This window comes from Anolis sagrei, chromosome 1, assembly GCF_037176765.1.
Source record: "Anolis sagrei isolate rAnoSag1 chromosome 1, rAnoSag1.mat, whole genome shotgun sequence".
Lineage (NCBI taxonomy): Eukaryota > Metazoa > Chordata > Lepidosauria > Squamata > Dactyloidae > Anolis > Anolis sagrei.
This window is the reverse complement of record NC_090021.1, coordinates 195,126,636-195,141,029: the sequence shown is the minus strand read 5'-3', so window position 1 is coordinate 195,141,029 and position 14,394 is coordinate 195,126,636. Positions and strand designations below refer to the sequence as shown.

The 14,394-nt window shown below is 39.0% G+C and overlaps 1 protein-coding gene across 7 annotated transcripts in view; it reads right to left on the bottom strand.

Annotated features, from left to right (window-relative positions):
* LRP2 (LDL receptor related protein 2) overlaps window positions 1-14,394 on the bottom strand; it is a 172,318-nt gene that overhangs the window by 96,418 nt on the left and 61,506 nt on the right. For all 7 annotated transcript variants that reach the window (XM_067471724.1, XM_067471726.1, XM_067471728.1 and 4 more), the window contains exons 7-15: window positions 13,255-13,371; window positions 11,700-11,843; window positions 10,696-10,815; window positions 8,805-8,933; window positions 7,941-8,110; window positions 5,331-5,554; window positions 3,576-3,782; window positions 914-1,116; window positions 112-252 (exon numbers count right to left, since the gene is read on the bottom strand). In XM_067471724.1, coding sequence (XP_067327825.1) covers window positions 112-252; window positions 914-1,116; window positions 3,576-3,782; window positions 5,331-5,554; window positions 7,941-8,110; window positions 8,805-8,933; window positions 10,696-10,815; window positions 11,700-11,843; window positions 13,255-13,371 — 1,455 coding nt within the window. The remainder of the gene's footprint in view (window positions 1-111; window positions 253-913; window positions 1,117-3,575; window positions 3,783-5,330; window positions 5,555-7,940; window positions 8,111-8,804; window positions 8,934-10,695; window positions 10,816-11,699; window positions 11,844-13,254; window positions 13,372-14,394) is intronic.

Here is a 14,394-nt window from a genome sequence, read left to right as displayed (position 1 = left end):
TAGTTCCACCGATTTCTGATAATGATGGACAGCAACAATGAGACTTATTTATATCGGAACTGGAATTGAGAAAATAAAGTACTGCTCAAAATAACCAATGCCATTTCTTACCAACACAACGCCGTCCATCCGAGTGCAAGTCAAAGCCCAGCATGCATTTACAGCGATAGCCAAGACCATCATTATCTGTCCTGTGACTGAGAACACAGATCTGATCACATCCTCCATTATTCCCACTACAAGGATTTCTTACTGAAAAAAATACAGGCATAAAGTTACAATTTATAGCTCCTGTTTAGGCTTTCAAGCAGTTGCCTTCAACGAAATGCACGCAGAACATCAGGAACAAAAGGAAACCATCTTCTACTGGCGGAACCTCAAAAACACTCAAAATCCAATTACTGGTCCCAAGTAGATTAGACCTAAGGACACATAACTCCCAATGTTTTCAAGAGGAAAACTAAGAACACTTCAGTACAACCTCTGTATCTGTGAAATCAGTACATGCAATTTAATTTATCTATGTCAGAAAAAAGTTCTCTCTAGACATTCCCTAGGTCCTCCAGCAGTAGTCTATGTCATCTTCTACCAAAAGTTGACTACAAAATCCCACTGAATAAACTAAGAATGATAGAGAGATGTTAGCTCTTGGCCAGTGGTTCTCAACCTGTGGGTCCCCAGATGTTTTGGCCTTCAATTCCCAGAAATCCCAGCAGCAGGCTAGGATTTCTGGGAGTTGTAGGCCAAAACACCTGGGGACCCACAGGTTGAGAACCAATGCTCTAGGCTCTTTGTACCTCTTCCATTGTGATTCCATGGTATGCTTCCACTGGAAGCTGTCTACAATGTCATGCTGGAGGATCCAGAAATATTGTGGGTCTGTCCAGTATTTTGTGTGTGTCATTGGACTTACCATATGGCTGTCGGAGAGCATGATAAATTGTCACCCCATACGGACGTAAAGAAGACTGATAAATCACTTGTGGGTTAGAATCTGAAAATTTGTTGGCCTTCATCACTGCCATTTTTGTCCAGTCAGTAAAATATAAATTGTGTTCAAAAAGGCTTATTCCATATGGATGAGGAATCAATGAACCTCCATGAGCTATTGTTCTCCTGTTTGGGGATTTAAAAAAGATTGTTTAAATACTGAAAGCAATGGTATTCAGGTTAAAAGATTATAAGTGTTCATCTCCCCTAGCTAGACTGTGCAAGTGAATTAGCAACTGTCCTGTGGAATGACATTATGTCCACTCTTCATCCAATAAGAACAATCAGATTTCAGGAAAAAAATTTGGTTGGCACAAAGAATAAGGACTAAAGACAAAACCCAAAATTTATAAGGGGAAATCCACAAAAGCAATGCTTACTCTATAAAGGATTGTACTGGCTTTGATGTTAACCCTGAAAAAAAACCTAAACATCAGGAAAGCAATTATTCCAGCATATGCAAATAAATTAGCATTAATATGTGGAGTGACATTTTGTATGTTATATTGAATATGCTATTTATACTGGGTTCACCATTCTTGGGTTTCAGGAATTAAATAAACATTCAATTCCAGAAGGAACATTTATTGGAGCCTTCAGTCAGCAATAAGTAATAGGCTTTTTATCTTAAAGGAAGCAATATTTCTCTACTTGAATTCTTGGGACAGGAAATCATGAAAATGCCCTTGAAAACAGCAGATTACAATAAAACAAAACAAAGATAGCAGCAATGCTTTAAAATGAAGTCTTTGTTGGAAATGAAAGCATTAAAAGTGCAAGTATCCGCACAGTCTTATGGATAATTTGTGAGTCAACATGTACAACAGGAAAACACTTCAGCAGCTGGGCCTGGATGGTGGGCAGGAGGCGTGGGCGCAGTCGCAACTCCTTTGCCCAGTAAATTCAGCAGGGTATTTCCCAGAAATAATTTTAGAGCCGATATCTGAAATACCCCAAACCAGATAATAATATACATATTGTGTTGTCAAAGACTTACATGGCCGGAATCACTGGGTTGCTGTGAGTTTTCCAGGCTGTATGGCCATATTCCAGAAACTTCCAGTCTACTGAGGTTCACTACGATGAACTACAGAGGGGGGTTATCTTTGCTGTGGTCTCCTCAAAAATTGAATAGTTCCTTCTTAGAGATCAGGTACATCCAAGTGCTGGCTGATTCTGTCATCAAACGTAGACCCAGCTGTTTGCCCTGAGACATTTTCCTGATCATTTTTTCCTAATTGTTAACCCTGTTTTTACCCCCTGTCTCAGGGGAGCATGCTTGCTCCATTAATGTTCAACATTTACACAAATAACCAGCCATTGCCAGAAGGGGCAGAGAGTTTCATCTATGATGACGATCGTGCCATCACTGTTCAAGCAGGGAGCTTTGAAATGGTTGAACAGAAGCTCTCCAAGGCTTTAGTTGGTCTTACTGCCAATTACAGGAAAAATCAGCTGATTCCTAATCCATCTAAAACACAGATGTGTGTTTTTCATCTTAAGAACAGACAAACATCTCAAGCTCTGAGGATTACCTGGGAAGGAATCCCACTGGAGCATTGCAGCACACCAAAATATCTGGGAGTTACTCTGGACCATGCTCTGACTTACAGGAAGCACTGCCTGCATTTCAAGCAAAAAGTGGGTGCTAGAAATAACATCATGCGAAAGCTGACTGGCACAACCTGGGGATTGCAACCAGACAGAGTGAAGACATCTGCTCTTGTGCTTTGCTCCTCTGCTGCCGAGTACACATGCCCAGTGTGGAACACATCTCACCATGTTAAAACAGTGGACATGACTCTTAATGAGACATGCCACATTATCATAGGATTTCTACGCCTTACACCACTGGAAAAATTATACTGTTTAGTCAGTCTTGCACCACCTGACATCCATCGGGAAGTAGCAGCCTGTAATGAAAGGACCAAGGCATTGGCATCTCATGCCCATCCTCTCTTCAGATATCAGCCATCAACCCAACTCCTTAAATCAAGAAATAGCTTCCTAAGATCCACAGAGACACTCGCAGGAACACCTCAGCAAGCAAGAATCCAAAAGTGGCAGGCTAAAACCCAGAACATCAATCCATGGCTGGTACTGAATGAGAAACTCCCCCTGGGCAAACAGAAGACTGGGCAACTTGGAAGGCGCTGAACAGACTGAGCTCTGGCACCATGAGATGCAGAGCCAAACTTAAGAAATGGAGCTACACAGTGGATTCCACAACATGCAAGTGTGAAGAAGAGCAAACCACAGACCACAAATTACAATAAGGCCTGAGACCTGCCACAAGCACAATGGAGAACCTTCTTATAACAACATCAGAGGCACTCGGAGTGGCCAACTTCTGGTCAAAGGACATTTAGTACAATGCCAAGTTTTTAACTTTGTTTGTAGTTTTCCTATACATTATAACTGCCTTTTTAAAATGCATTATAACTATATCCTCAACTTCTGACACAATAAATAAATAAATGCCCCAGGTTTTTAATTAAAAGTTTTGGAGTTATTTTAGTATCTCATTTGTAGTTATAGTACAATAAATTCATCAATAAAATATATTAATTGGAAATGTTTCCCACCTCTGTAATCCGTCATAAGTTACAGTTTCGATGTAATCAAATCGGCTATCCACCCAGTAAAGCCTTTTTGATACAATATCCAAAGTTATTCCAGCAGGCCAGCCTAATTTTGTTTTAACCAAGTCTAGTCGGTTTGTTCCATCCATGAAGGCTCTTTCCACTTTAGGATCGCCAGAGAGACTATCCCAATCTGAGAAAAATAAATAACTATAAAAGAGAGAAAGAAAAATGTTACACTTACAAAGAGATGCAATGAAGAGTCTAAATATGAACAAACTTAATATGGCATAAACTGTCACAGATTAAAATCCATTTCATAATAATAATAATAATAATTAAAAAAACTTTATTTATACCCTGCTACCATCTCCCCAAGGGACTCGGTGCAGCTCACATGAGGCTGAGCCCAAAGTATAAATATAAATATGGTGTATATTTCTAAGGACTCTGTAATTATTTCTGAATTTTGACATGATGTCCTGGGACTTCTGGTCTTTATCATAGAGTAAACCAGGGTAAACTAATTTAGCCCTGTGTTGACAAAAATTGGGAAACGCTCCTAAGTTTGGGCACAGTGTGATAGTATGATTTTTATCTGATGTGGATCGATGTGCTGTGCACAAGGGTCACTGCTGTTATCCTCTTTTCCTTGCACTTGCCCATAAGTACATGGAAAACCTTCCAAAAGAGACCAGTTGCTGCAAACAGCAAGGTATTATGGCTTAATTTGTTCTGTACTGGGATCTTGAGACCCACCCACTATTGATACACAGACTTGAACAGTAATTTTGAACCCAGAAATATGTTCTGAATATTATAATAATAATATAGTAATAATAATAATAAACCTTTATTTATACCCCACTAACATCTCCCGAAGGACTCGGTGCGGCTTACAAGAGGCCGAGACCAAATACATCAGCAAAACAACAACATAACAAATACAACAATAAATAAACTCATAAAACAAATCAATAAACATTAAACGATAGCAATAAACATTAAACAATAACACCACGACGCAATTAAAAACTATGGCTGGGCCAAATGTAATGATTAATTTTTTTTAAATGCTGGACATGACCAGGTGAAATGGATTATAAGTGAATGGATCTCACTTTCCTTCCAAGGAATTCACAAAATCACAGAAACATAGAAAAGACCTCTTGGGCCATCCAGTCCAACCTCCTGCCAAGAAGCAGGAAAATCGCATTCAAAGCACCCTTGACAGATGGCCATCCAGCCTCTGTTTAAAAGCCTCCACAGAAAGAGCTTCCACCACAGTCCAGGGCAGAGAGTTCCACTGCTGAACAGCTCTCACAGTCAGGAAGTTCTTCCTAATGTTCAAGTAGAATCTCCTTTCCTGTAGTTTGAAGCCATTGTTCCATGTCCTAGTCTCCAGAGCAGCAGAAAACAAGCTTGTTCCCTCTTCCCTATGACCTCCCACCAATTCATTTTGTTGTGGTGGTTGTTTATAAAGTAATGTCTTAAATGTACAATCTTTGACCTTTCGCTCAGAGGCATTCAAGATCATTAACAATACTAATAAACGGAATTGAAAACCCTAACAACTGCTTTTTTGATTAGACACTTTGCTAAGACCTTCTGATCAAGCAGGTTAGATGTCACTGTCTCTAATATGTAACACAGAAGGGGAAAGCCCAAAGCCAGTTTTTCCTATTACTATTTATTCTACTGTGTGCACTGTTATAAAATTCATAAAAGCATTCTGCTTCATCAAACATTAAAACTTACCCAATGGTAGGATCAACAGCTATGCCTCTGGGGTTTCCCAAACTTTCAGCAATAAGAGTTACACGATTAGTTCCATCCAGATTCACCATGTCAATTCTATTGACACTGGTCTCCACTATGTACAGTTTGTTGTTAATCCAATCTACAGCTAGGTTCTCAGGTGTGTCTACTGAAACATTTAAGACCTCGTGGATATCTGTGCCATCAATTCTGACTGAAAACACCTGAAACAGAAGTTTGATTTTTTTTAGACATTCGAAGGACACCCTTCAAGGGACACTTTAATATTACTAACATTGCTGCACAGAAATTCTGTGCACCATCTCGTATAAACAAGAGAAAATTGAAACTTTCCATTGGCACAACGCAGATATAATGTTTCAATTTCTTATCCATTCCTTCTCTCCCACCACCTTCCCACCCCCAGCTAGTCTTTCTGAACCTGCCTTTCTTAGTTTCTTTCTGAAACAGTGTAAGTTTGCAGCTGCGTGGGTAATAATAGCCATTAATGGAGCCTGAAGCTATTTTGAATGGTAAATATATGGTAAATTTATCATTTCATATTTATATATTTAATCAAATATGTTTTGTGCTCTAATTTAAATAGACCAATAATTAATATGATAGTGATAAAATGCCCAGTGCTACCATTTTCTTACAGTAAATATGTGTATATATATATGTGTGTGTGTGTGTGTGTCTACATCTATACACACATAGACATGCCTGATCTAGATGTATTTGAATATGGGAAGTTTATTCAAATCTGTGTCTTATTAAGTATTTTAGTTCTTTGTTCAGGGTGATTCAGAAGTGGCCACTTGTTGGCAAAGCAGGTGACCCAGATGAAAGTGGCAGTAATTTTTCATGGCAACCAAGACAGACCTTTTCCCTTTAATATATAAGATTCATCCTACAGGGTTGCTGTGAGTTTTCCAGGTTGTATGACTATTTTTCCAGAAGCATTCTCTCCTGACATTTCGCTCACATTTATGGCAGGCATCCTTAGAGGCTGTAAGGTCTGTTCGAGACTAGAGAAATGAGGTTTATATGTGTGGAATGTCCAGAGTGGGAGAAAGAACTCTTGTCTGTTTGAGGCAAGTGTGAATATTGCAACTGGCCACCTTGATTAGCATTTAATGGCCTTGCAGCTTCAAAGCCTGGCTGGTTGCTGCCTGGGGTGATCCTTTGTTGGGAGGTGTTAGATGGCCCTGATTGACTCTTTTATGGAATTCCCGTGTTTCTTGAGTGTTGCTCTTTATTTACTGTCCTGATTTTAGAGGTTTTTCTAATACTTGTAAGGCCATTAAATTCTAATCAAGGTGGCCAATTGCAACATCCACACTTGCCTCAAACAGACAAGAGTTCTTTCTCCCACTCTGGGCATTCCACAGATATATAAACTGCACTTGCTTAGTTTCCAACAGACCCCTCAACCTCTGAAGATGCCTGCCATAGATGTGGGCAAAACATCAGGAGAGAATATTTCTGGAACATGGCCAGACAGCCCAGAAAACTCACAGCAACCCAGTGATTCCAGCCATGAAAGCCTTCAACCACACATTCATCCTTCAATTTGCTCCAGTAAGTTTGAATGCTACTTGTTTTATGATTTTGAGAATTATTTACTTTAACAATAAAACCAGAGTTGGTAAGATAAAATAATGAGTGTCCCTTTAAGATACCAATACAAGAGAAGTAAGGAAAATACATTGAGATGACTTAAGAAAGTAATTTGCCACAAATGGAGGTTACACATGCCACAAACAGAAGATAAATGATTCCCAAAATTGCTACTAACCAGAAGTTTTTAGGAAATGGATAAAGAAATCTTACTTTCCGTATGTTTGAAAGTCAACAGAAAAGGTATTTTCATATTCTTTAATTTACATTTCCAATTTGACGCTTCAAAAAAGAGAACTAATACTAATTTTGAGAAAAATATCAATTTTAGATAAAATGCACTGAAATCAGGACTTGGAAACATTACCTGCTGGGCATTTCTTGTTGGATACCCTGAATCCTCCAAAGAGTATTAATTGTGCTCTCAGTGGGAATCTGGCACTTTTAGTTTTAAAAATGCAACTTTTCCAAGCTTTGGTTAAAAGCATTGCAAGGAATAAAAACACTAAAATAAAATGTTGGCCCATAGCACAACATACTGTCAATATTTCTTACACAACGCTCAATTATCAGTAATATATTTGAGAAATATCTGATGTTTATCTTCCCTGAGAACACTGTACTTTCACATTTAAAATGATCAGGTTTCAAGAAACTGAAAAGAAAAATACATCCAGTTTTGAAAGAATGTCTACTATTTCTCTTAATTAGGTTTTTGGACTCCTTTTCCAATAATATTAAGAGTTGCTCAAGATAGCGCCATAGCATAATAGCCCGCTTTGTTTGATATAGTACATGTAAGAGCATAGTTTGCAAATGAGATGATTATCCCAAAAGGGGGGGAAAAAGGCATCTCAGAGTTCATTTTTGTTAGGAAACAAAGAGAGGCCCTGAGTCTGATCACAGAAATAACAAGTTATCAACACATTCTGTTTCTGGAACACTCCAGGTCCAAGAATACCATTTTGTTTGACATTTTTCATCTACCTTATCTTGTACAGTATCAGTCCAAAATATCCTACGCAGCTGAAAATGGAAGTCCACACCGACAGCTACTCCACGATTCCGGCTTTGGACCAAAGTTCGAAAACTCCTTCCATGAAGGTCTCCCACCAGCAAATCACGGCCATTGGAAAAAATGACAGAGGCAACTCCAGCTGAAAATATAGATGGCTTCAGTGTGTCATCTTTTAGGTAAATGGACATGAATGTACAACTTACAAAGTGGGTGGAAAAAGACTAAGAGTTAACAGGAATAGTTTAGTAACTATGATCCACCTTTAAAATAAAATTATTTTTAAAATCCTTCACCCACCTTCACTCCAGATATTTTGGACTTCACCCTGCATTAGCTCAGCCCAGCATGACCATGGCAGGAGCTAGGGCTAACAGTGGGAGCTCACCCTGACCCTTACTTTGAACTGCCAACCTTCAGGTTAGCGGTTCAGCAGCAGAAGAGTTTAACCCATTGCACCAACCACAGCCTCCTGTCTCGGAGATGGGACTCAATTCTAAAACGGTTTTTTTTTTTTTTTTTTTTTTTTTTTTTGTAAATTTCATATACTGGACACTTTGCATAGACTGCCTGAAAGTAATTTTATCCACACAATTTTAATCATTTTCCATGTGGAAAAAAAGGCTGTGTACACTGTGTACACTGGACCACGGGAAAGAAAAGATATCACTATCTCAGCTACTGATATAGACAATTTTGGAGGATTTCAAGACTCCGGATAAAGGATGCTCAAACCTGTACTAGGCTTTTTTCTTGAAAATGCTGGAGAGGTGAAAATGCTACACAAGCTTTCAAATAAAGCATGGGAGAAAAAAAATCTGCAGTTACTAGCTTACATGAGGTATTCGCTCGGCAATGACGGTGATGCTCTAAGACGTAACCTTCCACACAACGACACTGATGGTGGCCAACACGATCTTCACACACTTGATCACAAACGCCCCACATTTTGCAATCATCGAAGTCTGCAACACAGACAAAGTTTGGAAAACACTGAATACACATATTCAAGAAAGATATCAATTTACATTCTGTATACATATATCACACGGTGCGGCTTACATGAGGCCAGGTATACATATATCACTTGGCCTCATGTAAGCTGCACCGAGTCCCTTGGGGAGATGGTAGTGGGGTATAAAGTATTATTATTATTATTATTATGGCTGAGACATTATAGGTTCTGGAATGTTGTGTGGTTTCTGGGCAGCATTTTCTTATGATGTTTCACCTGCATCTGTGGCTGGCATCGTCAATAATATTCATTCAGCATAAGAATGTTCATTAGGCCCTTGAGACAGGATGAGGAAGAAATCTAAATAAATAAATCTAAATAAATACACTCACTCACTCACTCCAGCGGTTATTAACCTGGTTCGGTATTTTGTTTGTGGAAACTGTCTTTCAACCTCTATTGAAATAGAGAATAAGAACAATGTTTTGTGAAATTGTACAAGGGTTATTTTATCACTAGGACAGAGAAATCTCTGAAACGCATCATTTTTAAAGCAACCTTTGCCTTCATATATTCCAGAAATCATTCTGGAGCCAGGTTGCCTCCTGCTCCCTTGCCTCATAACATTTACAGTAAGAGCTATGATCAGATTATTGACACTAATTTGGACACAGCTTTTGGTATTAGAAGGTTAACTCTGCCACCACCTCAAAAAACTGTAAGGACACCTGAAATTGGATTACTGCACAGGTAAATGGATTTCCAATGGGCATCTCAGGAAGGCAGCATGCAGAAGGAAGCAGCAATAAAGGTGTTGCTCTCCCTGAGGCTGGAGTTGAACCACTTCAAATGGGAGCATGTACAATTGTATACACATTCACACATTATCTGCACATGCAAAAAATATGTCAAGGTGTCGTTTATGCTAGTCTTTCTCCCTGCTGTGTAGCTTTCAGTATCAAACAACTATTTTGTACAGAAAAGCATTCAATAGCTTAAGCTCCAGCCTGTAGCCTGAAGTCTTACAGCCAAGCAGCACTGGGAACATGGCCAAATAGTAAGGTAAGGGATTACACATCCTTCTCCCTCCCTTTCACTATAAGCAGCTATTCATCCATGTAACAAAGACTACTGAATTTGGTGGGACACATATATATACAACAGGATTATAACTTAGAAATTTGGTTTTGTGATAAAAGGAGACAGGAAAAAATAATAAACTTTGCCATATTTTGGAGAAGCAGGTGGCTTTTTCTGCTCCAAATCAGAGCAAATACCAACTTAAATAGGGGTCTTAGTATTTAAAAAGAAAGAACAGTTCTGATTTGTTTTTGTCTTCACAAAATGATTCACACACAGCCTAAATCTCCCAACCTGATTGGCCCCAGGATAAATGATCCATGTAGAGCAGGCCTGTACAATCTGTGGTCCTCCAGGTGTTTTAGATTTCAGCTTCCAGAATTCCTGATCATTGGACCAACTGGCTAAGATTTCTGGGAGCTGGAAGCCCAAACACATGAAGGACCACAGGTTGTGTAGGCCGGGTGTAGAGCCTCCCTAAGTCATTTTGTCTGGTAATTGCATAACCTAGTGCAATGTCTCTTTAAGGCTGGATTTGGTTTTAGCTATATGGCAGGAAACTTGATTCTTGGTATCAGCTTGATTCCAGCTGCAAGACTGTTTATCAACACTACACAGTTCTCCCACTCATTTGCTGGGCGCACTTCTGGATAACCAGTGCTATTATCAGTGTCTTCCTGTCTGCCACTTACCAACACAGGTACGACTATCATTGCTGCTGATAACAAATCCTGCAGGACAAAAGCATGTTCCTCCAGATGGGGAAGAGTGACACCGGTATTGACAGCTCAAAGCCGCACAGCGAGATATGTCTACCAAGAGAGAGAAAAGAATTCCACTGATAAGTACATGGCATCAACAAATTTGAGCTACAGAATGAGTCAAGCAAAAACTTTCTGAACCACAATCACAGGGACCTTTTAATGAAACTTGTAAGCATGGAAGCTCCATCCTAAGCCAATGTGTGTACAATGTAAACACATTGGATGGTAATTTTGTGCATGAACTTCATTGCAAGTCAACCAATATCTATGATGCCTCAACAGCCACTGTCAAGTTCATGACTGGTGATGTGTGACCCGTGCCCAAGGAATAGAACATGACCCATCCTCTTGGTCTGGGATAAGGACACTATTGAACTCCAAACATCACTGAACTACAGGTTTCATCATATCTTACAATCTACTATGCTGGCTAGAACTATGTAATGGAAAGCCCAACAGCATCTACAGCAGTGGTTCTCAACCTTGGGTCCCCAGATGTTTTTGGCCTACAACTCCCAGAAATCCCAGCCAGTTTACCAGCTGTTAGGATTTCTGGAGTTGAAGGCCAAAAACATCTGGGGACCCCAGGTTGAGAACCACTGATCTACAGGGTCCACAGGATTCCAAACACTGCTTTTGTCGATTTATGTAAGAATTCATCTTAAGGGAATGCAATGCACTTCATTTCTATGGAACGTATAAATTCTTAGAATTGCTACACAAAACCTTGAATGGAAAAACCATTACAAAAATCAGCAAGACATTACAATCAAAAGCCATACAATCTAAACAAATCTTTGCCAGCTATAAATTACATATATCACTCTTGAGATAATTTAAAATGCTTTTCCTATTTATGGCATAATGATGTCAGGAAAAACATCACAGTTGGAAATTCTTGTGTTCTATACACATCTTGTGTGATTACTCACTGCAGAGCCTGCCTGCTGTTATGTTTGTTTCATCTTCTCCAGCAGGGCAGTCTGGAGTCCCATCGCAGACTTTACCAATTGGAATGCATTGACCTGATGTAGGACAAGCCCATTCTCCAGGGTAGCAATCTCGATGGCCACTCTCTAAGAAACAGAATAGAGAAATCAATGTGCAATATTGTTGAATCTTATTTCAAGTCTGAAGAAGCACTGGGCATCTCCAGGGCTTTTTGCGCAGCTTGAAAAAATTACTTCTTTGAACTAAACCTTTCATGATCGCTCAGTACCTATATTGGTTGGGCAATCCTGGGAGTTTAAGTCCAAAAAGTAAATTTCCTAAGTTCTTGCTTTGTTCATTGCCTTTCTAACTACAGAAAGGTAGTTAGAATCATTAGCATCATTAGAAAGCTCTAGCAGCAAGTCCTCTACTTCTCTTTGCCTTTTCTACACACACGCATAAACTATCAGACCCCTATTTCTGAGGTTAGGGGCATAGAACCACACTTAAAATGGAAAAATTGTGAAATAAGACCCACTATTTTTATACCTAAGAGAATATCTTTCTAGAAATCTCTAAGTCCTCCAACACAACTGTATGGTCAACTCCTGCTAGAAAATCCTCTAGAAGCTGACCACAGCATAATAATAATAATAATAATAATAATAATAATAATAATAATTCTTACCCTGGAAAACCTAAATATTCCTAGAGAGGTATTATTATCCTAGAAAAATAACTAGAGAGATATTCTCTCTAGGAATCTCTAGGTCAGTGGTTCTCAACCTAGGTCCCCAGATGTTTTAGCCTTCAACTCCCAGAAATCCTAACAGCTGGTAAAGTGGCTGGAGTTTCTGGGAGTTGTAGTCCAAAACACCTGGGGACCCACAGGTTGAGAACCACTGCAGTCTAGATCCTCCAGCATGACTCTATGGTCAATGCCTTGTGCAAGTTTACAGATTCTTAGAGAGAACATTTTAATCAAATCCATGAGTAAGCAAAATCTGCAAATACCAAAGTTCCAAATGTCAGAATGTATTTTGAATCTCTATCTGAAAAGATTATGGGCCAGAATGCTCCCCTTCTTTAACAAGGTTAATGGTTCCATCACACTAAGACAAATGCAAAGAGGACTATACGCCATAAGAATGAGTATCTACTAGATGTTGTGTTGTTGCTATTTACTTATTCAATGCATACATCATGTATTACTATGGGACATTTTCTCCAATGAATGTATGCTGTGACATCCTCACAGAACATGAATTTATTTCTCATTGGCCCACCGTTATATGCTGGACAAAACCTTTGATATTCTAGATTTTGAGCACTGAATACAGCCCGCAAAGCCCAAATGTACTAAGTCGTAGCCTAGCAGTCTGTTTTTTTCTAACATTTGAGACTTTGTAACAAACCAAACTTATTGATAGGACTGCTGGAAGGAGGAGATTAATTTTAAATGTAATAAATGGCAAATTGTGTAATGTTATTCATGAGGAAAGGTGGTGGAGTTCTATTTGCAAATGATCCACTGAGCCATGTTATTTCATTATTTACCGCATCCTATTTCATCGGCATTATCTTCACAGTCATCATCTCCATCACAAATCCAGCTTTGATGAATACAACGACCACTTGGGCAAGTGTAGAAATTCCCTTTACAAGTTGCATAAGCTGAGGAATAGGACAACAAATACATATAGTCAAAAATTGTTTGTATGCCATTTTCAAGCTACCCTGTTACGTATTGGCCCTAAACATGGGTACATGGAAAAAATTGAAGCAACCTCAGTAATAACTACCACTACTGTTTAATTCCATCTTCTCTGCTTGAAACGTAAGGAGGAAAACTAAACCACACCAGCAGATCAGATCTGGAACATGGATCAATTCATTAAAGATGCAGGAGTAAAAATAAGGTTCAAATGAAAAGTGTGTGGGTTGTCCTTCAGATCCAGAACCTGATTATCATAAATATTGATTCACAAATTATGTATCTGGCTAGATGGAGAGAGGTCCTTAGGTGACCATATGTCCTATCATATAGATCAGGGGTCCTCAAACTTTTAAAGCTGAGGACCGATTTACAATCCCTCAAACTGCTGGGGGGCCAGGTTATACTTTGAAAAGAAATGAACAAATTCCTATGCACACTGCACATATCCTATTTGTAGTGAAAAAAACCCATGAAAGAACAATACAATTATTTTAAAAGAACTATTTTAACCAACATAAACTTATTAGTATTTCAATGATAAGCATGGGACGACTTAGTTACTCGAGTTAATTAGGATTGTTGTTGTTGTTTTGAGCTTCAGGTCATTTCACACTTAGGGCGACCCAAAGTCTAAAGTTTGGGGCCAGGTAAATGACCTTGGAGGGACACCTGGTATAGATGATACTGTCTGAAAGGCTGACCACTGTAAGGGTGGTTCTACACAGACACTGTAATGGAGCTCAAAGCTGGCTTGAGAGCGGGATGTTCACAAAATAGCCCCATCCAATGCATGCTGCAGCCAGAAACAAGTCTGGAGCAGCACTCATCACAAAGTACAGAATATTTATTTATTTATTTATTTATTTGCTTTACTTCTATACCGCCTTTCTCAGCCAAGAAAGGCGACTCAAGGCGGTTTACATAGTAAAGGTTAACACAACAATATCAAAAAGCAGTTAAAACACATTATACAAGACATA